The following is a 21,106-nucleotide window of genomic DNA, read 5'->3' on the forward strand; positions in this document are numbered from 1 at the left end:
TCTACGTACGGTTGACTTTTCCCTCCCTAGGATAAAGGGGCAAAAAGTGGAAATCTTTATTAGATTCAGGGGCAAACAAACTCTTGTGTGTATGTGTGTATTGGGTGTGTGGTACGGAAAGCGATAAGCTTTGGGTAGTTTAGAATCTTTTGCTTTTTGGTACGACAGGCATGATACGAACAATGAAATGACCGATTAATCAATTCGAGACTTGTGTTGATATACATTGTGTTTGTTTGTGTTGTAACCCCTGAACAACGACTATGCTTGTACCCCTATCCCCTGAAAGAGTTGGGTTGAAATGGTCTCAATATGGAAACAAGTTATTCTTGTTTTTCAGTGGCGTCTCCGTCGTTCACAAGATCAAAATAACACACTAATAAAGACATAGCAGCATTAAACCTCAATGCTATGAAACAAGTTATAAAACAGGCTGAAGAAATCAACATCGCTTCTTATTTAACAGCTATAATTCAAAAACCTATGTCGTACTCTGGTTTATACCAGCCAGCCCAGCCCAGCCCCCCATGTCTTGCCACTAAACGCCGATCCAGAACCAACCAACAGCATAACAAGACGGAACCGAAGAGTCTTGAGTAAGGAGATCTGTCCACGCGGATGTCGGGGGGAGGAAAGTGGACGAGGCTCTCTTACGCCAGCCTGGCTCGTCTTGCGCTGCGGCCCACTACCGCCAGCAGACGCTTGAGACAAGCCCTCGCTGCGAGACGTGCTATATTCCGGCTTGCCATGCGTTGCCTTCTCCTCCTGGCCCTCAGTAGGCACCATCGTTCCTAGAGGCGCCACATGAGGGTCATGCGAGCATCCATGGCCTCAGAGTCGTCTGAGTACTACTTCTCGTCTTCCTGCTAAGTGCGTCTGAGGTACCCCGCGGTGCGCGGTCGCTCCTATAGGCCTTCCACAACAGCCATCCGGCCATCTATGCCTTCAAACTCGACATCCTCATCCTCATCTTCTTCCTCTTCCATCTCATCACGGAACCCCGTGTCGATCTCGAGCTTGCGGAGGCGGCGGCGCATGTCGTCGCGCTTGACGCTCTGCCAGCGGATCAGGGCGGCCGAGGCGTGGACCTTGAAGCCGTAGACGCGGGGGACGTAGCGGACGACGCTCTTGGTGGGGATGAGGGCCGGGTAGACCTGGAAGAGGATGTTGTGGAACGAGGTCCCAAAGTAGGCGCCGTCGATAGCGGCGTGGCGCGACGACTTGGGGTTGTAGATATCCTCGCAACGCGCGCAGTAGAGCTTGACTGGTTTGAGGTTGGACACGTCCGAGAGACCCATGGGGAGTAGAGGGTGCGAGTGGCACATGACGCGAGGACACTTTCCAAACTCGGCCTTCTTATACTTGTCGAGCTGTTTTAAATGTCAGCAGTCGGTCTTATATAAAGGTCGTTGGGTATGTAGTACCATTTTTGTCAAGCCTCTTGTAGTGACAATGTACCGGGCATGCACGAGGCCGTAGAGGTGCCTCGCCGACTTCTCGATGGCCTCGCGCATCTCATCGTCGCACTCGAGATCAAAGACATCGGTGACGAGATCCAAGGCATACTGGTAATACTGGACTTCCGTGTTAAGGCCCGTCAAGTTGAACCTGTCGGTGAGGTAGTCTTCGTCGATTTCGCAAAAGTACTCGTTGCCCCTCGAAGAGATGAACTGCGCACAAACAACATCCTGGTTAGCCCGTGGATCAAAGAAAAAGAAGCCGTGCGTCGTGTATTTCCCCCGACCCCGCCATCCTCGACGACATTTCTTCCATCAAACATATCCTTTGTCGCCGAGGATCACGGCTAGCGGCGTCGAGGAAGCGCGTGAGACCGCACAATCGGTAACGACGGCCATTGACTATCCTGTCCCATCACTCACCCAGTCTCGCCAATAGCTCGTGTAGTCGCTATCGGACTCGCTAACGTAGTCATCCATCATGTTGGGCTCTAGAGAGGAAGAGCAGAAGAGAGAGGAGGTTGATCAAAGGAGGCCCAAAAACGAGCGACCATCGCTCGGCGGCGAGCGAAACAACAGAACAGGCTGGGACGTCGGAGGCGTGGGCAAGATTCGGCGGGCAGAGGGCGCAAGGCGATGTATGCGGCGACGACAAAAACAAGGGCAAACGAGAGGCGTCGTAGGCAAGTCAAAGCAAGATCAAGAGGCGTTATCTATTCCCTGCTGGTTTTGACTTTGGCTGGGGCTGGGTCACCGTCGTCGCTCGTGGTCTGGGTCTGGGCTTGGTGGGGTTGCTCTGCTTCACCCCCGAGACTTAACCTTGACGGAAAGGTAAGGTAACGTGACTGGGAGGGGTACGTACCTCAACACCATAGAATCATCACCACTTACAAGCACGACACCAAAGAAGGCATTTCTCAAATACCTAAGTAGAATCGTCATCTATAAATAACCCATCTACCTCTTTTGTAGCATCTACTCAAAGCAGTGGCAGTAGTAACATCACATATCGCGATATGCAAGTCATGCCTAACCTCCCAGATACAAACCTACCCAGCCTGCTCCCAACATGACAAACTCCCATGGCTGAAAAACATTCCCGAAATATAATCCAAAGGCCGTTCCATCATCTACGGCGCGCTGATCGTTGAAGCAATACTGCCTCCGTCGCTGGCTGAGCGTCTATCCGACTCTGAGGTGCCGTCCTCATCGCCACTCGTCATTCCGCTGCCTCCACCGTTCACTGTCCGTGCCGATGGAATCTGTAGCCGACTTCCTATGCTGTCCTGGCCCGAATCTTGTCGTAGCACCACCTCCACCATCCTCATGGCCTCTTGCAACGTCTCACCCGTCTCGTCCATGGCTGCCAAAAACCGGGCGAGCTCCTTGCATAGTTCCCAGTCTCCCTCCCGCATCGCCCGAGACAATAGTCGCACAGATTGTTCGGTTGACGAACCCAGTTCGTCCAATGTATGTAACACAATGAGATATCCTCCAGCCGTCTTCAGCGAGCCCCTCTGAAGGGATTCTTCGAAGAGTTCCTGCGCTGGAGGGAGGTACGCAAAGAGCGTCTTCCACTGCCGCACTTCGGTCTTGCGTGTGCACTGTAGCACAATGTCAAGATACTCTTTGAAGGACGACAGGAGTGATAGTACACGAGGTAGGACAGCGTCCGCAGGCTTCGGCGATGTGTCCACCTCTTCGTCCAACACGCGATGTAGTAGAATCTCGAGGCCGTGTGCAAAGTACTCGAGTTCTTGGTACTGCTGAGCAAGATGTGCCGCCTCAACTGATCTACTTTGGCGAAGGTAGAAGCGAAGCAGGTCCGGGAGTACGAGATGTGTCTGTGAATGATTAGCTGTGACTCAGCAATAGTGAACGGTTAAACATACCCTGATTGTGAAGTGGAAATAGGAAAAGTTCACATCACGACGCTGGACTAGATCTGACTCCACTCCTAGCACGATGCCCTTCTCGAGAAGAACCGAAAGCGGATAAAAATCAACGGGTACCGACACTGGAGTCGGCGGCTCCCTGTTGTTGTCCCCTGCTGCTTCAAGCACATCGTTAATGTTCGGCCAGGCCTTGAGCTCCATCCCATCAAACACCCAGAGAGAATCCCGCAGAACTGACGGCCCATTCCGCGGAGGAGTGTCCTCCAGCTGGCGATTGGCGTTTCGCAGCGGTTGGTCTCGCATGCTGGCATGGTATTCCACATTCTGTGCAATCACCCGCATGTCATACTTCAACTGGCCCTCGTCGTTTAATGAGGGCCGCAGCAGCACGAGCTTCCCGTCAACCAGGAAAATCACCGACGCCACTGCCACGTCTTGGGAAGGATCCCCGTCTGTCAACTGGGTATCCGGTAGTATCCAGCTCAGGCCTCGGACTCGAGCTGGGGATCTAACAATGCCATGGAAGGCAATCTGACCCACTTGAATGAGTCGTACCGAACCACTATGGGGTGTGAAGATAAAGTGGTATAATAGGTTCTCGTATGTGTAGACGAGGAGTGAGTCCTCTCCAGAGGTGGTCACGAGCACCACCGGAGCCGGGATTGTTTGCTTATGAAGAATTTGAGACGAATCGAGTCCCGTCTCTCTCGAGAAAAGCCGCAGTTCAAATGTTCTGTTAGCCTCAACTGCGGCCACGAGGATGTGTTGATGCCAACACATGCCTCCTCTGACCTGAAACTCGTTCTCCATCGCCTCGTTGGCAAACGTCTTCCATCGGCCACTGTTGACGCTGTAATGAGCAAGTCCACGACGACCGGCCACGGCAACGTATCGACCATCCGACGAGATGACGGTTTGTCGGATTGGCCACTGGTTCAGGAGATAAGTTGCAGGGATTTTTGCTGTATGCCACAGGAAGGGCTCGGCTGAGATACTAGTAAGATCCGGCACGTCGTAACCTCTGTAGACCATGACGCTTGACGGCGTCTGTAGTACTGTCCGGAAAACGTTGGCCTCATTGTAGCACCCGGTGACGGCATTCTTGGCCATCTCGAGTGACCAGATGGCTTCATGCCGGTGACCTATCATTAGAATCTCGGAGCCTCCCCCTACCCATGTGGCTCCAGAAACTCCAGAGAGCCACTCTTCTCCGTTGGCTCGAGACGCAGTCTCTTCTGAGCTGAAGCTATGGCTTCCAAGCTTGCCAAACATGCTCCAGGTTGACCATCCCTTTTTGAAACCTGCGAACAGGCAGTAACCATCGGGGGAGTAACTCAAGCTGGTAAACGGGCCCGAGGAAGATGGTGATACAGGGATCTTGTGGGTATGCGAGTGAGGAATGTTGCCAGAATAGTCCCGGACAGAATAGACTTGCACTGTGCCATCGCAACATCCCACGGCAATGAGCGAAAACCGTGCGTTTATGACGGCTGCAACAGCACGGTCATGATGACCTTTCGGGACATGAAAACAGTGGCCTTTGAACAACCGTTTAGCATCCACGTCGTCTGCCTGATTAGAGTCCCCGTGGTGATTGTAGCGCTGAACAGCATAAGCTCGCCCGCTGCTAGTGATCCAGGTGAGCAGATTCATAGGGCGATCATGCGTCATCTCGACAATAGTGGCCTTCTTCTCAACCCAACCCATCCGGCTGATGATCTCGGTCCTCGTCTGGCTTCCGGTACTATCGGGTGTCCAGCGAATGCATTGGACTGCGGCTGGTTTTCTCGTGGCTACCACCAACTCATCGTCGAGGGCCAGTGCACTTTCGATGCCAGCATCGACCTTGATAACCATCCTAAAGCGGACGCTCAGGTCGCGGACCCCTGGTCCTTCGCCAGCGCCCCATAAGATCTGCTCAGGAGGCAGCCCAGCGAGGCCTCCGATGAGGCTCTGTCTTCGTCGCTGAACATTATGGTAGTTTGCGAAATGAGGTTTGTATACGCGCGAATCAGAATCGGTAGCTAGAGAGTAGGTGATGAGGTAGCCCTGGTCGGTGTGTATGACGAGAATGGCCGAGTCGGGTCGGAGCAAGAGGTCGACATTCTTGCCGTATGTTTCGAGGGAATAATCGGATCGCACGACGACAGCGAGAATAACAGCGGGCTACATGAGTCAGTCATGCCGGCTTAGAGAAAATATGCCCTCGCGGTCGCACCTTTGTCTGCCAGATAGTGATGGAGGTGGTTGTGATGACGGCAAACAAGTGCCCGGAGCGAGAGACGCGAAGGGCCAGAATAGGGTCTTTTATTGGTATCCCGTCGGCATCGGCGCCTTCCAGAGACGGCTGCGGTCGGCTCGTCGTGTAATCGTCGTGCTCGACAGGTCGGACTCCCGGTGTCACAGGCGTTACTGGCGTCGGCGGGGGGAGGGAATCGAGATCATCGAGGGTGTGGCCGCGGGGCTGGGCGCTGGCAAGGCCGGGTGAAGCGGTCAAGCTGGACTCGGAAGGGCTCGTGAGGCCATCATTGGAGACGACTAGCTTGAAAGCGGGAGCTCGACTGCTGCTGGTAGCATGGATACGTGGAGTTCCAATGGGCCAATACATGGCGGCAGCTAGCTCCTCAGCTGGGTGTAGATGCGCAACGCTTGAAGGGCGCAGCGCTTCGATTTGAAATGTCGTGCAGCAGCAGGGGCTCAAACATGACCCTGTACGCTGGCTCGAGAATAGTCTCCCGGGGCCATTGGCTTGAGGTTTGCGCGGGAAAGGATACGAGGGAGGTTCCGTAGGTATGGATGGAGGTTAGTAGGTTATCTCAGTGTCGCGGGCCAGCAGCTCCTGGGGGTGCTGTCATTGTACAGCCTCATTGGTGGTGATATGTCTCCGGTGGATTACATAAGTCGCTTGGCTTGATCCTTGCACCTTGTTCCTGGGTGTCAGTTCCTTCCTTCTTATCCTGGTCAATCAATCAATCCATCTAGGTTGCTCCTGACAAAACAAAAACACATCAAACTCTACTCCGTGTATGTCAAAATTCTAGATTCATCACTGCATCGTGGCATCAAACTTTGCTTTCTCATCATCGAGATTATTCGTCATCAATCAACAGTTATATTGCTACATTAGCTCGTCTATCCCAAAGATACCTGTCCGTCTCTTATTAATGACCGTCCTTCATCTCCCACATCTGCGGATACAATGAGAAACTCCCTCCTGTGCTGCCTTTTTTGTCGTCCTCCAAAGATCTTGCAAGATTAAAAACGCAACAAAACGAAATGTTCAAATGGAACAAATGCGGTTCCTCTGGCGGGCCAGTCTCCCATTCATCTGGTAACTTTTGGTTCAAAAACGAAGCAGTGGGAACAATAGGAGAAAGCCAATATGCCTTTTCCGTGCATACTCCTTTCCAGGTATGTTGCTGCACACAATGACGGAGGCCACCCCGAAACCGTATTCCAAGTTCAAGCTTCGAGCCGTGATAGTCTAACGTGGAGAAGAAGGAAGGGATCAAGCGAAGCGCAAAGATGACACAGTCAACCACACATGATATGCCATCACAAAATATCCAAGATGTCCGATGGCGGGCAGATTGTGGGCCAAAGAATCCTAAAAGCACTAGAGTCGCTCTCACTTGCGCAACTCGTCCTGATGCTGAGCTGGAGCTCAAGACTGGCCGTGGTGTGACATCCCTCAGACACACCATCCCACTTGGGCTGACCCTGTTCAACTTATACTTGAAGACGGATTGTCGTCTCATCTTCTTTACCAGAGTTCGCCTGACGGACGGTTTGGACCCATCCAAGAATCTCAAAGATCCACGCCGGATCAAGTCTGGAATCCGGGGAGAGTGCGAGAGTCGAGGCCTCGCCGCTTGCGGATTCAGGAGGCTGCAACTTCTGTCCTTCCATGTGCTCAAATAGGAGGGGATCAAAGCCTGATTTCGCTTCATGAGGATCACCGACGCTCGACTCGGGAGTGCCCGGCTGTGACCTTGCACCTGGGACCATGGAGTCCACCTCCTCATTGGCAATGTCTTCAGTTTGCCGGGCTTGAGGGATCGCATTTGGTCTTCTCATGGCAACTGCAGATGCGATGATTACCACACACCATGCGGTGAACTGAATGCACGAGATTGCCACATCCGCAAACGACAGAGACTTAATTAGGGACGGCGAACGAGAAGCGACGGAGGCGAAGGCAGCCACAGGAACAACACGACCGAGTCGAACTCTGCACGGGACCTAGTCAGCTCCAAACTCCAACTCTAGCCCGGAGACCACGCTCACTGTTGAAACGTATTCCTGTACAGGAGCATAGAGACTGCTCCGGAGACCAACAGGAGTATCACGGTGCTAACACGGTCAGTTCTAGGAGTCACCATAAAGCTTGCGTTTACTCACACGGCATTGAGATCGTTGTGCCGGGGTAGACTCAGGGCGATTGCAGAACCCAAGAATATCCCGGCAGGGAGAATCACAGACACACGCTGCAAGGTATTCCAAAGGCCACGGCCCATCCTTTCGGTCAGAGCTGGCATTGTGTCAAGTGGTCCGAAGCGTGGGAGAGGTTGGCGAAGAGAGCGAACAGGGAACCGTTGTCGGCATGCCTATATCGACATGTCGGTCCAGACGAGACTGATGAGCTCCTTGTGTGGCAAAGTTCAGGCCGCTGATAAGGGCCTTAGGCGTCTTATACCTTGGTTGGAGGCTGACCGGCGAGTTCTGGCGAGTCTATCTAACCGTTTTTTGAAACGAGACGGCAGACCTCTCAACATGGCTCCAAGCAACAGCATCACCGGATTGACTGGGTGGAAAGCACCTGAGACCGCCACTCATGGCCTGCGGACCAGAGGTATGAGTGAGTTGGACACGCATAGCAAGGCAATTGGGCCCGGACGATGTCAGTACCTAACGTAGGTATGTGGCTATTATGAGGCTGTCGAGGCTCGTTTGGGACAGGCACAGTTGAGCTTGAGTTGCAACTGGGCTGACGTCGCTGAGGCGGAAATGGTTGGCTTATGAGTTAACCAACAAAGTCGAGACCTAGTACGCCTAGGCGTCTATTTTCAACCCCGTCGGGCCGACGGTTTGGGCACACATGCATCAAACGAATCGCCAGGGCCCTCGACTGTGAGGCGGATAAGTGATGGTGTTTACAGTGTCTCAGTCATACCAAGGCCTGTTCGGGAAAGATTTTTGCATTGACGCTGTTAACCCTTCTCCAGTTACGAAACGGCTGGGGCTATGCAGGCAGGCGAATTGAGGCCTGCCACTAATACTCGGCGTGTTATCCTAGGAGGTATTTACGAGGCAATTAAGTCAGCCGAACTCGAAACCTCGGACGAGCATTGGAAGATATAAACGTTTTATATCGGCTCGAGGATGGAGACTTTTCAATTTACTGCGGTAAAAAGCAAATCGAGATATCTTGTCTGGCAATTCTCTACTGTCACTTGTGCTCGACGTCAGCTGACGCAACAAGTCCGAATTCATGACCATTCAGCCAAACGACCAGCCTGCGTTCCACAACAAAGAGACCAGCCAGCATGTTTCAGTCTATCAGCTCGTTATCGAGTTGGTCGAACTGGTGCCGGCGGCTCTCAGTTCTTGGATCATGTCTGCCTATATGCGGCAGTTCCACCCAACCTATATAGTGAGTTGCGCTGGGGAATGACATGGTTATGGCTACCCTGGCAACTTGACTCAAGTCATGGGACATGAGCCAGACATGTCTATTCGTTCCCAAAAGTGCCATATCACTAACGTCGATATTGCCAGGCCTGGCCGCAAGCAGCACGGGTCAATGTTCTTGCTCAGCCATCACAGTGGTTGGCGTTGACAGCTTGTCTCGTTTATGGTTGTTCGATTGCCTCATTCCTTCACAGACGACGGTTTCTAGACCCCTACCAGCCCTTTATCTTCGCAGCCTGCGTATCTCTAGGGGCTGTCCTGGGGAAATGCACTGGGGCAAGTGCCGATTACATCCTACTGGTTCATGTATCGTGGGCGACGTGTCTGGCCATGTTTGCCAGTGTCATTTGTCTCCGTATTCAATGTGTGCTTCTGTGAGAGAGACGGGTCGAGTCGCTCCAGGCTCTCACAACTACATAGCCATGTAAAGCGGGGTTTTCTTTGTTCTTGTTTTCGTGCATACACTCATCACGAGTTTCATCTGATACTTCATGTAGGTCAGAAACTGGCAAAAATTTGGGCAAAGGGAAAAACATAGGGCTTGATGAGATATGAGCAGCGACTAAACTAGCCACCCCTCACAGAGACAATCCAACATAGGATTTCGCAAGTCTCAGTATCTTTGGAACAGTAGTGAGTATCCATCCACCTGCATGTCCTCATATCTCCACCAGTTCTCGTTATCTCTCTGTGCGATGCCGGACAGCTCGGTGCTTCCGGGTGGATCGTTGTATTCTGCGGGGAAAGCTCTCCTTGTCGGACATTGGCTCTTGTCGTTGTGGAATGGGGACGTTAGTTGTGACATATGTCATGGGGCGTAGCTTGACATGGTATAAGGCGCGCCCAATCCCAAGACGATAGACAAGGGCTCTCGCAACCAACGGCACAACGACAACTCGACTATGTGAGCGAGCGGGCGGTCGACGGAAGTTGTACGTAATAATTAAACAACGATAAAGCATCAGCTGCCCACGTGGTGAAGCCCAGTGACCTTGAAACCCCGCTCGGGTCCGTGGTCCCGGTGTAGGGTAGGCAAATTCCAGAGGATCGGGGGCCCCACCGCCGGGGAAATCGACAAGGATACAGCCGGCTAAGAGCGGTCGGAGGTCGCGTCCGGCACCGGCCTGTTATCAAGGTGCGTCCGGGTCCGGCAGATGAACGATTATTAAGACGACCCTCTTTGTAGGACGCTATCTTTGTAGGTGACCTTGACTGACCGTCTACAACAACTCAACTCGTTAGGCATTGAAGACGATATTTGGTTTCTTTAATACTTGGTCAAATATCTACCTAGACGTGACAAGATCCTCTCCACTTATACGCTACACGACCCCCGCCCTTCGCTTCAACTAGGTACTTATCACCTCCGCCGGACTCGACACTCGGCGCAATGCTCCTGGCCACGAGAGCGGCGAGGCTTCGGCCCATAGCTGGTTACAGTCGCCTGTTCCACGCCAAGTCTCAGCATCTGTCGAGTGCCGAGGCCGCACCGGCTGCTCGCCCGGCTCACTATGACAACTCGCAACAGCTCTCGGCCATTGACGAGGTTAAAGCGAGGCGGGCCAAGGCTGGAAAGCTGGTTGCTGGAGTTGCGGCTGCTTCGGATAGTGACATGTTTAAGGGGCCGGTGAGTTGCCATGAGTGCCACTGAATTGAACATGGGAGACTTATCCCGATATCATAGACAACCGGCTTGCCCAAGTCTAAGCGATGGGATAGTATGTATAAACTTAAAAACCTCCATGAGGCGATGACTTACATCAAATAATAGGTCATTTAAGTCACGAGAGTAGCATACGAGGACCTTGCACTCTCAAGCAAGCCGCTCGCCACATGAAGAAGCCCGGTCTCATCTCACTGGGTGGCGGTCTTCCCTCAAGTGAGGTATTCCCCTTTGCAGAGCTCGGATTCAAGGTGCCCGTGGCTCCCAATTTTTCTGAAAAGGAAACAAAAGAGTCGGGACAGACGGTTACTATTGGAAAATACGACGTTAGAGACCGCGACGGCACTTACGACCTGTCCATTGCATGCAATTACGGCCAGGCTACAGGATCCCCTCAGATGATGCGGTACCTGACGGAGCATACTGAGATTGTGTATAAGCCCCCGTATGCGGACTGGCAGGTCTGCCAGACTATCGGTAGCACTGGAGCCTTGGAGGAGGCGCTTCGCATGTTCTGCGACAAGGACCGAGGTGACTCTATTCTGACCGAAGACTTTAGCTTCTCAACAGCTCTCGAGACAGTTGGACCCCTGGGTGTAAAGGCCTTTGGAGTTGCCATTGACGAAGAGGGTCTCATTCCTGAGCGCATGGATGAGCTCCTGTCTAACTGGGATGCCAAGGAGCGAGGAGCACGGAAACCTCATTTGCTTTACACGGTTCCTTCGGGACAGAACCCTACAGGAGCGACTCAGGGAACAGAACGACGAAAAGCCATCTATGCCGTGGCGCAAAAGCACGACCTATACATCATTGAGGACGAGCCGTACTACTTCCTTCAGATGCAGCCGTACACGGGACGCGACCAGCCCGACGTGCCACCGCCCAAGACTGTCGAGGAGTTTGTCTCATCGCTCATCCCCTCGCTGCTGAGCATCGACGTCGACGGGCGTGTCATGCGCATGGACTCATTCTCCAAGGTTCTTGTGCCAGGATCACGACTCGGATGGATCACGGCGTCGGCGCAGATCGTTGAGCGATACGTCCGGCACGCAGAGGTCGCCAGCCAAGGACCTAGCGGTTTCTCCCAGGTTATTTTGTATAAGCTGCTGGACGAGACGTGGGGACATGAGGGCTATCTGCGGTGGTTGATGAACTTGCGGCTGGAGTATACTAAGAGGCGAAATGCTCTGCTTGCTGCTTGCGAGGACCATCTTCCGAGTGACCTCGTGAGCTGGACTCCTCCTGCGGCTGGCATGTTTGTAAGTGCCCCTGAATACACGTACACTCACTTCGAGCGACACTCGACTAACAGGACATGCAGATGTGGTTAAAGGTCGATCACACTAGGCACCCTCAAGCCGGAGAACGCAGCATCATAGATATCGAGGAGGAAATCTTCAACTCATGTATCGAGAGCGGTGTCCTCGTCGCCAGAGGCTCTTGGTTCCTGACCGAGAAGGATAAGCCGCCCCCTGGACTGTACTTCCGAGCTACCTACGCCTCAGCGACACCCGAGAACATGAACAAGGCTATCGAGAGATTCGGCAAGGCCGTGAAAGATAGCTTTGGAAGAAAGTAGAATGGGCTTGGTGAGAGATGAGTGGAAATGTGTTGGGGGAGTTATTGAGCTCAATATTGAATAGGGGCGAACAGTGGCGACGCATTTAGCAATTTTACATGATGAAAAAAAAAAAAAAACTGAAGCTTCCCAAAATGCTCTCGCTCTGAATCATGCCAAGAATCAACCCGATGAATTCGAACCTCACGCGCGAGCCGCCTCCCAGAACGCCACCTTGACACCCTGCCCCGGCGACAGCACAATATCCGCCTTGAGCAGCGGCTTTCCACCATCGACTTCCTTCATGTAGCTCACGACGCGCTCGTACCTCTGAAACATGCGGCAGAGGGTGTAGCTCATCTCGGTCAGGGCGAACTGCTGGCCGATGCAGATGCGCGGGCCCGCGTTGAAGGGGATGTAGTCGTGAGGCTTGGGGAACCAGTGCGCCCACCGTTCCGGGCTGAATATCTGAGGATCGGCAAACTTCTCCGACACGGGGGGATACAGATCTGAGCGGCGCTGCATTACGAGCGTCGAGTATGCCACCGGTGAGTCTTTGAGGACGGGGAGGGGTTCGGAGCCGTCAGGGCCACCGCCTCGAGGGAGGGTCGTGTCTTTGAGAGCTATACGGACGTTGAAAGGAACGGATGGATAAAGACGGAGAGTCTCGTTGAGGATTGATTTGAGGTAGGGCATGTTCTTAAGATGCTCATACGTCGGAGTCTCGTTCGGGCCCACGGTAGACAGGATCTCAGCACGCAGCTTGGCGACAGCATGAGGATAACGACCAAGCTCATAGAGAGCCCACGACAAAGTCGAAGCGGTAGTATCACGACCAGCAAGTAGCACAGCGATGATCTGATCACGGAGAACCTTGCGGTCTCGCGTGAAGCCGGCCAGGGCGTGCAGAAACGTGTACCCGTGGTCGTCCTTGGACTTGGAGGCGAGCTCCTCGGGGCTCAGGCGCAGCGCCCGGTCAATGTACTTGTTGATGAAGTTGTCGACGACGCCGAGACAGTGCCAGAAGCGGGGCTTGGGGTAGAAGTGGCGGAGCTTGCCGGTGCGGGCGACGATGTTTTGGATGTGCTGTATCTCGTTGAAGGCCTCTGCGAACTCTTGCCTCGGGTTTCTGCATGTGTCAGTGCTTGGGTGTTGTACTTGATGATTGTGTACTTACGTCAGAGACTTGATGTCTGAACCTAGGAGAAACTCGGTCGTCACATCAAGGGTGAAGCGAAAGAAGAGATCACTGATATCCAGCACCTTTCCATCCACACTATCCATGTCTACAATCTGGGTCTCACCTAGTAGCGGCCCTCCGTTGGCAATGGCTTTGAAGAGCGTCTGAACATGTGACTCGAAGCAGTGCAGGTCGCTCACGCGGTCCCTGGTGAACTGCGGCCGGATGAGATGCCGGCTGGCATGCCACTTGGCGCCGTCAGTGGTGAAGATACTGTCACCTAGAAAGTCGCTCCACTCGCGATGAAAGGGTTCACCCTTGCCGTAGTCGCCGAACTGCGTCGCGAGGATAGCCTTGACGTTTGCAGGGTCGGCAGTAAAGATGGTGCGAACACCCAGGAACCTCGACTCGACGGTCCATGAGTTGTGAGCGCCAAAGATGGTGTCACGCCAGACCTCCATGTTTCGGTGCTTCGCCGTCGCGTAGACGAACTTGACCATGCGGTCTAGGCCTGGGAGGAGAGGTTAGGAGAGATAAACGTGTAGAGAGATTCACTCACCCCATGGAGCGTAAGTTCTGAGATACGGTCCATAGCGCCCGAGACGACGGATCCGTATGTGCTCGTCGATGCGACATCCAATGTAGTAGATGGTATAGAAGGCGACAGCGATGAGTAAGATGGCCTTGAAGGAGGCCTGCTCTAGAAAGGCTTCAACCAGGCCCATGATGATATGATGTTACTTGATAAGGTCGCTTAAGAACAAGATGACAGCTTAATTAAGCCAAGAGCCAGTTGATGTATAACAAGCTTTGAGAAAAGGACGAAAGCAAAAATAGATCGCGGGAACCAGGCCTGTACATAAATATCATTAACCTGACCTCAATAATCCGGGGAAGAGTAAAAAGCAGTGTAACAGGATCTGCAGCTGCCCCAGCCTATCCAAACGAGACGCCGCCCTCCATCGGATACGTCGAGATGAACCGAGTCACCGCAAACGCTGCAAATAGACATTGAGCAAAGACGTCACTTTTTTCAGATGTTCTTGGCTATGGACACCAAGTTGCGGGGGAAAAGGCTGGCTTTTGCCGAGGCGCTTTTTGGCTGAGGGGGAGGGGACCCGGTTGGGGATGCATATGGCCATGGGTGTGCGGTAGGGTTTGAGATCAGATCAGATGGCGGGGTAAACGGCTTCTCTACCTTGAGGTTAGAATGGGATTTGATGGCATTGATTGATCTTGTCCAAAGTGTAGTCGTTGTGGGCTGTATTGTTATCATCTACTGTTTATATCACAGTAAGAACTAACGTGATGGTTAGCCAACAACCTGCCCAGCGTCTTCTTTCGCAGCTTAAGACTCACAGCAAACAAACAATAGCACGTGAACCTGTTCCTGTGGCTGAATGCCGAGCCCACGATCAGGATGCCCGATGCGGAAACTTGTCCTCCTCCCAATCCCATTCCACCCATTACGAAAGAGAGACATCCCGATGCCAAGCGAACTAGAGGACCCAAATCAGGATGCATAACGCGCCCCTAGATGTGAGGTAGGTCCCTTGTCACATGTTAGCATTGTAACCCTACGACGTCCGGGAACTTGTATGATCCCGGTAGCCCGTCCATAAGAGACGACCGGTGCAACATCGCCCCGGACTTACCCCACAAGATTCGGCGCCGCGGACCCCGCTCCGTATCGACGCTCCGGCCCCGCTCCGGATCACTACATATAGATATGTTATACACCAATACTTATAGTCGTCAAATTCCAGGTAGCCTATTCGCGTGATTGAAGCGTAAAAATGCTGAATCTGTTGAAATAGAATAAAACTGGTATGTACAAAATCTCTCGTCACCGCATCTAGGGCTCGAAATAAGCACACTCCTCCGGGCCGCCCTGTGTGCAGAATGGCATCTGCACCGGCGAAGCACCTACACCACGGGCAACCATGCGCTCGCGCATCTCGGCCAGCCGTGGTGCGGCATCATACTGTGTCCGGTTCTTGCCAGAGGCGTCGGTACGGCCCGACCAGAGCACCTCGCCTGCAGCGCCTGCACGTGGCCACACCAGGGAGTCGAGGTTGACGCTGTCAATGGTCTCGGACCAAACCGCTACCTCGCCGCCGAGCACGAGCTTGGCTTCCTCCTCAGACAGGCCTGCTCGGGGGTCGTGCGAGTAGATGAGGCGCCAGTTCTTGCTGGGGCCGCACCAGTCGTTAAAGGGGTAGAATGTTTGGAAGGACTGGCCGTTGTCAAAGTTGAGCCACTGGCCTCGGCCGCAGTCGAGATACTGTTGGATATTGTCAGTAAATCATACCTTCTGTTATCTCGAGTTAACTTACCCAGAAGTTGTAGTCGCTGTCAATGACCTTGTGGCCAGCCGCAACCAGGTCCTTGACAGCGGTGCCGCCCAGCCAGGACTGAACAACTACATCTTTGCCTAGGGTCATGTTCCACTCAGTGATCATCTCCTCCCACACCAGGGGTGTGAGGCCAGCGTCACGGACCTTTCCGTGCGCGTAGTCGAGGAACTTTTGCAGCAGAGGAGCCAGTACTTCGGTCTCGTTGGATCGAACGCCCGGGTCGAGCATCGAGTCGTTGTGGTTAAGCTCATCTCCACCAGTGTGGAAGTAGGCCGTGTAGGGCGAGATGCGGGGAAGAGATCACCAAACAGTGTGTCGAGGAAGTCGTACACATCGCTGCTGTTCATGCGGAATGCGCCGCAAGGAGGCTGCTTGCACCACCACTGGTAGGGCTTCTCGTTGTACGCAACAATGAGGTCCTTGTAGGCTAGCTCGACGACGCCGATGTGACCGGGCATGTCAATCTCCATGACCACCTCGACTCCACGGTGAATACCGTACTCGTAAATGTCAGCAATATCCTTGGGCGAGTAGGAAAGACCCTTGCGGTAAGCACCCTCCTCGGCCAGCTTGGGCAGAGCAGGGATCTCGAGGGGCCAGGATTGCGAATCCGTGATATGGAGGTGCAGACGGTTCAGCTTGTTCCAGGCCATGGCGTCAATGGTGCGCTTGATGTGCTCAACCTCGAAGAAGCAGCGGGCGGTATCGAGAAGGATGCCTCGATGGGGATAGACGGGCTCATCCTTGATGGTGACGGGGGCGTGTGGAGTGTACCAAGAGGTGCCAGAGCTGTGCTTGAAGAAGAGCTGGACAAAGGTCTCGAGGCCGTGCAGGCAACCAGTGGAAGACTTAGCCTTGATGACAGCCTCGCCGTTCTCAGAGAGGGTGAGCGAGTAGGACTCGTCGACCTCGCCGGCCAGCGGCTTGAAGGTGGCCTTGTCGTCTTCCTCAGTCTGGGTGATCTCGAGCGACTTGACCCACTTCTTGTCATTCAGGGCAGGTTCAAAGTCAGAGTTGCGCGGACGGAGCTTCCAGGGAACAAAGTTGTCCTTGAATATGGCCTGTAGGGCGCGTGAGACACCGGCCTGGACGATCTGCTTGCTGCTAAAGTCCGAGCCAGCGGCTGGGGAGTACTGGTAAGTGTAGGGCATCTGCTCGTCAAACATGGTCTTAGTGTCCGGCTGCGCAACAAGTCCAAGGAGAGGAGAAGTCCAGCGTACAAAGTCCCCATTGTAGGTGATCTCGATGCTTTGGTCAATGAAGAGAGCTTTCTCTCCCGTGGAGATTTCTCTAGGGATGGGCCATATGGCGTTGACGGGGGTGAGGGCGAGGGCCGCCACGGCAACGAGGGCCTTGGACCACATCGCGAAAGACAATAAAGGATGCAGAATACAAGATGCTATGCTATCCAAGAGATGGTCGCAGAGGTGGTCGCAGAGATATAAGAACCAAGACCGGTAGGTGAGATTTAAGTGCCGAGTGCCGTCCAAAGGAATACGGGGACGTCAGTTAAATAGGGACGTCGATCCTCCGCTAGGGGCCCCTGGCCTGGAGACGCGGGAGAGGCTTGTCACTCGTTTCTATGGGCGTTTGCAGGAGGGCAACAGGGCAACAGGGCAGAGGGATTGGCGCTAGTTTCTCCCCGGCACCTTGCAGAGCAGAGCAAGGGCATAAGCGTGAAGCAATCGTGCCGAGCCTGATTTGGTGGCAGATTGTGATGTGATGGACGGCCAGGCTGCGATGTCCCGGGGCGACCATGTGGCACAGCCGCAACGTTACACGACCACCCGAGAGGTTGCGATTGCCGTTTTCCAGATGGAAAATAGAGAACTTTTGGTAGTAATGGATAGTAGAGTATCAAGTGATGATGCCTGTTGCTGCTGTTGATTTCGATGACAGATGACGGCGTCGTCTGAGCTGAGATTGGACGTAGAGGTAGGATTCACTGGAGACAAGGAAGGGGCGGGGATTGACAGGACCAGCCAGGACCTCGCAGTGACCCGTGATGCCGGAAAATAGCTTGGACGTGAAGAGGCTTGCGGCAGATAGAGAGACCAGACGAATCCTAGAGGCCGATGTGTGCGCCCATTGCTATATTTGCGACAGCCGTGCTTGAGGTAGATGTACGACGGACGGGAGATGAGCTGAGACGAGACCCGACCTACCTTTGCTCAGTGGAAAAGAGGCCCAGACAGCGCCAAAAATGGGCTGAGCCGCGGCGCCAAAGTCAGCGGCGTCAGCGCCCGTCGGCGACTCGCAGCGGCTGGACTCAACGAGGACGAGGCTGGCGTTGGACTGCATCTGCTATGCTGGTGCTGATGACATTCATTGGACGTGATGTCTCTCGACGTGTTTCGGCTGTGCAGTTTCCAGGCGATTTCTCACGTTACTTTTACACTTGGCATTCGGATGCTTCAAAAGACTGGTCGGGACGACTTCATTGCATCGTCTCTTCGCAGCAAGGAACCGACTTGGTACGTTCCATTGTATCTTGCTGCAGCTCAGAGTCGTTGTCTCGGTGGCTTCTCCCAGTCCCCGCCCCCCAATCTTGCTGCATGCACCCAGATGGAGCCACTGGCCTCATGGATATTGGTCGTCTGGTAAATGAGGAGAATGCAGCCCTAGACAGACAAACAAGATGGATGGCAGCATGATGGATTGCAAGGAGGAGGAGAAATGTAACATGTAAACACCCATGGATGCTGTTGACCGTCCCCCGCACTGGAACATGAAAGGTAGGCCCAGGTCCCTTGGTTCGAGCATCAATCTGGAAAAGTTGCGGGGGAGATGGAAAGAGGGTGGGACAAAGGAACGCCATCTCGGGATGCCCTCTTGGGACTTGATCTTGTGAGAGAGCAAAGCGCTCTTTGATTAAAAGATCAATGGATGCCATAAATAGCTTCACGGCAGCCTCCTGTCGCTAGCTCGCGTTGTGTTGAGGCTGCATAAAAGTACGTACAGGATTTAGGAGGCTTGAAAAGGAAATATGAGCCACATTCCTGACTAATCACAACTCCGACAGCTATTCGTTGCTCACCGAATCTTCTGGTCTGTGGTGGCAACATCACAGGTGTGTGCCTGTTCACTGACAAACACATCTTTGAGCTGGTTGGGCTTTGTTGGATAGAAATTATCAATTGTAAAAGAAACCTTTGAGATAGTCGAATCAAAGGGCTTGATTCTGTGGCTTTTCCCTCTACCATAAAACGTTTATTACCAACCAAACGGCTACCTACTCGACAAGGTAAACAATGACTGATCGACACATCACGTGACATACAGACCCATTTCCCGACGACTTCTCCGTCACTCTGGCAGAGCTTTTGCCAACTCCAACACAAACCAACCTCAAAGCCTGCTTCATCGCCGCTCGGTGTGACGACGCAGCATCACCAACTCGACAAACACAACTTTGCGCAAGCGCCCACGCATATTCTGTAGCCTTGCGACCCGTTTCCCTTTTACGCGACGCGAATTGTCAAAGCCCATCGAAAAAAACGCGTCGCTCAAAGACTGCCCAAGTCTCGATTAGACTCTGCGGCGAAACTACCCGCCACCCGCACCCGCACCCGCCTTTCACAATCCCCTACTCCCCTCCCGTGACGGCGCATTCACCCAATATGCCTGTCGAAGTCAGCCTCAACACGCCCCTGGCGGAGGCTCTCAATGCCGCTATCCAGCCCAAGCTCGTCGAGGTTGGGTGGGGAACCGGTGGCGCTGATGATTCCGCCCTGGCCGAGTACATCATCCTGATGCTGGTCAACGGAAAGACCCAGGACGAGATCGCCTCTGAGCTTTCCGGCGATCTCCTGAACCTTGGACCCGACGACCCCAGCACTCGCGACTTCTCCCAGTGGCTATTCCAACAGATCGATGCCCTAAGCTCTCCAGCCAACGGCGGTAGCTCAATGCCTGACGCTTCCCAAGAAGGCGCAGGTACCGGCGACATGGATACCGACATGAATGCCGGAGATGTATCAGAGTTGAATGCGTATGTTCCCCTTATTTCCTCGCGCCTGACGTTAGATGTACTGACTCTTCTTAGACCAACCGGCCCCCGCTCAATGCGAAACGGAAACCAACGAGGTGGACGGGATAAGCGCATGTTTGGCCAGATTAACAAGGCTATGGACCGTACTGGCGACGCCGCTCTTCATCGTGTTAGAGGCCAGACGGGCGGTGAACGCATCAACACCCACGGCCGCAACCCCCCGACCGGTCCCAGGACAGGCCGAGGTGGTATGGGCCGTAACAACAACAACCGCGCCGCCAACCTCCAAGCAGGCTTGAACGCCATGGCCGCTGGCGGACCCCAGGGTCAGTGGATGATGCAGGGCAACGCGCCCAACGGGCCCAACGCGATGGAGCTCGTGGCCATGCTTGAGCAGCAGAACCAGGTGATGTTCCAGCTCTCGCAACAAATCATGGCCAACGGTGGAAACCCAGGCGCATTCGGGCAACATCGTCGAGGAGGAAAGGGTGGCTTCGAGCGAGGACAGAACTCGAACAGGGGCAACTTCCGCAGGGGCCAGAACCACCATCACGACAGGCAAGGCAGCAACAAGCCTGAGGGCGAGGGTGAGGGTGAGGATGTGGACATGTCTGGAGAGAAGCGCGAGCCCCCGAACCCCGACGACACTGTGTGCAAGTACAACCTGAACTGCACCAACAAGGACTGCAAGTTTGCCCATCAGTCACCGGCAGCGCCCCACGGTGTCTCGGTCGACGTCAACGACATTTGCACCTTCGGAGCCGCGTGCAAGAACCGAAAATGCGTTGCTCGACACCCCTCACCAGCCGCTCGTCTCGCGCACCAGAGCGAGCAGGATTGCAAGTTCTTCCCCAACTGCCAGAACCCGCGATGCCCGTTCAAGCACCCATCGATGCCTCTGTGCCGCAACGGAGCTGACTGCACAACGGCCAACTGCAAGTTCACGCACGTCAAGACAAAATGCAAGTTCAACCCTTGCCTGAACCCTCACTGCGCCTTTGCGCACGAGGAGGGTCAGCAGGGAGGATTCAAGGATAAGGTCTGGACTGCAGACGGCAAGGAGGAGCACGTCAGCGAGAGGAAGTTTGTGGACGATCAAGCTGGCGAGGAGCTAATCAAGGCTGAGGAGGACCCTAAGGAGGATACCGACATCATTGGTTAGATGAAAACAAAAAAGGGTGGTTTGGAGGGATGAGATGATCGACAAGCCGATCAGATCACAAGATACCCAGGGTTAAAGGTTCAGTCCCAGGACTGGGACCAGCAGAACAACGGCTGATGAACAGAGGAGGACGAGACGATATGGTGAATGAA

The 21,106-nt window shown here is 53.9% G+C and overlaps 7 protein-coding genes across 7 annotated transcripts; 2 read left to right on the forward strand and 5 right to left on the reverse strand.

The window, feature by feature from the left end:
- Positions 1-905: 905 nt before the first annotated feature.
- On the reverse strand, positions 906-1,940 carry MRS44_000570 (uncharacterized protein; the record flags this gene model as incomplete). The annotated part of the gene is made up of 3 exons (XM_046267716.2): positions 906-1,370; positions 1,425-1,670; positions 1,881-1,940. The coding sequence occupies 3 exons, from the start codon at positions 1,938-1,940 to the stop codon at positions 906-908; spliced, it is 771 nt and encodes a 256-aa protein (XP_046139190.1).
- A 647-nt stretch (positions 1,941-2,587) lies between these two features.
- MRS44_000571 (uncharacterized protein) lies at positions 2,588-5,960 on the reverse strand (the record flags this gene model as incomplete). Its single annotated transcript, XM_046279333.2, has 3 exons — positions 2,588-3,301; positions 3,350-5,518; positions 5,571-5,960. The coding sequence occupies 3 exons, from the start codon at positions 5,958-5,960 to the stop codon at positions 2,588-2,590; spliced, it is 3,273 nt and encodes a 1,090-aa protein (XP_046139189.1).
- Positions 5,961-7,081: 1,121 nt separating this feature from the next.
- MRS44_000572 (uncharacterized protein) lies at positions 7,082-7,890 on the reverse strand (the record flags this gene model as incomplete). The annotated part of the gene is made up of 3 exons (XM_046280725.1): positions 7,082-7,583; positions 7,640-7,705; positions 7,754-7,890. 3 exons carry the CDS (start codon positions 7,888-7,890, stop codon positions 7,082-7,084), a joined length of 705 nt encoding a protein of 234 aa, XP_046139188.1.
- Positions 7,891-10,433: 2,543 nt separating this feature from the next.
- MRS44_000573 (uncharacterized protein) lies at positions 10,434-12,285 on the forward strand (the record flags this gene model as incomplete). The annotated part of the gene is made up of 4 exons (XM_065624109.1): positions 10,434-10,670; positions 10,728-10,761; positions 10,815-11,965; positions 12,019-12,285. 4 exons carry the CDS (start codon positions 10,434-10,436, stop codon positions 12,283-12,285), a joined length of 1,689 nt encoding a protein of 562 aa, XP_065479827.1.
- A 183-nt stretch (positions 12,286-12,468) lies between these two features.
- Positions 12,469-14,169, reverse strand: MRS44_000574 (uncharacterized protein; the record flags this gene model as incomplete). Its single annotated transcript, XM_046267713.2, has 3 exons — positions 12,469-13,393; positions 13,442-13,955; positions 14,004-14,169. 3 exons carry the CDS (start codon positions 14,167-14,169, stop codon positions 12,469-12,471), a joined length of 1,605 nt encoding a protein of 534 aa, XP_046139185.1.
- A 1,130-nt stretch (positions 14,170-15,299) lies between these two features.
- On the reverse strand, positions 15,300-17,165 carry MRS44_000575 (uncharacterized protein; the record flags this gene model as incomplete). The annotated part of the gene is made up of 3 exons (XM_065624110.1): positions 15,300-15,728; positions 15,781-16,052; positions 16,106-17,165. The coding sequence occupies 3 exons, from the start codon at positions 17,163-17,165 to the stop codon at positions 15,300-15,302; spliced, it is 1,761 nt and encodes a 586-aa protein (XP_065479828.1).
- Positions 17,166-19,421: 2,256 nt separating this feature from the next.
- MRS44_000576 (uncharacterized protein) lies at positions 19,422-20,954 on the forward strand (the record flags this gene model as incomplete). The annotated part of the gene is made up of 2 exons (XM_046275113.2): positions 19,422-19,792; positions 19,847-20,954. 2 exons carry the CDS (start codon positions 19,422-19,424, stop codon positions 20,952-20,954), a joined length of 1,479 nt encoding a protein of 492 aa, XP_046139182.1.
- Positions 20,955-21,106: the final 152 nt, after the last annotated feature.

Source organism: Fusarium solani, assembly GCF_023522795.1.
Source record: "Fusarium solani strain SB1 chromosome Unknown bctg00000000, whole genome shotgun sequence".
NCBI classification, from domain to species: domain Eukaryota; kingdom Fungi; phylum Ascomycota; class Sordariomycetes; order Hypocreales; family Nectriaceae; genus Fusarium; species Fusarium solani.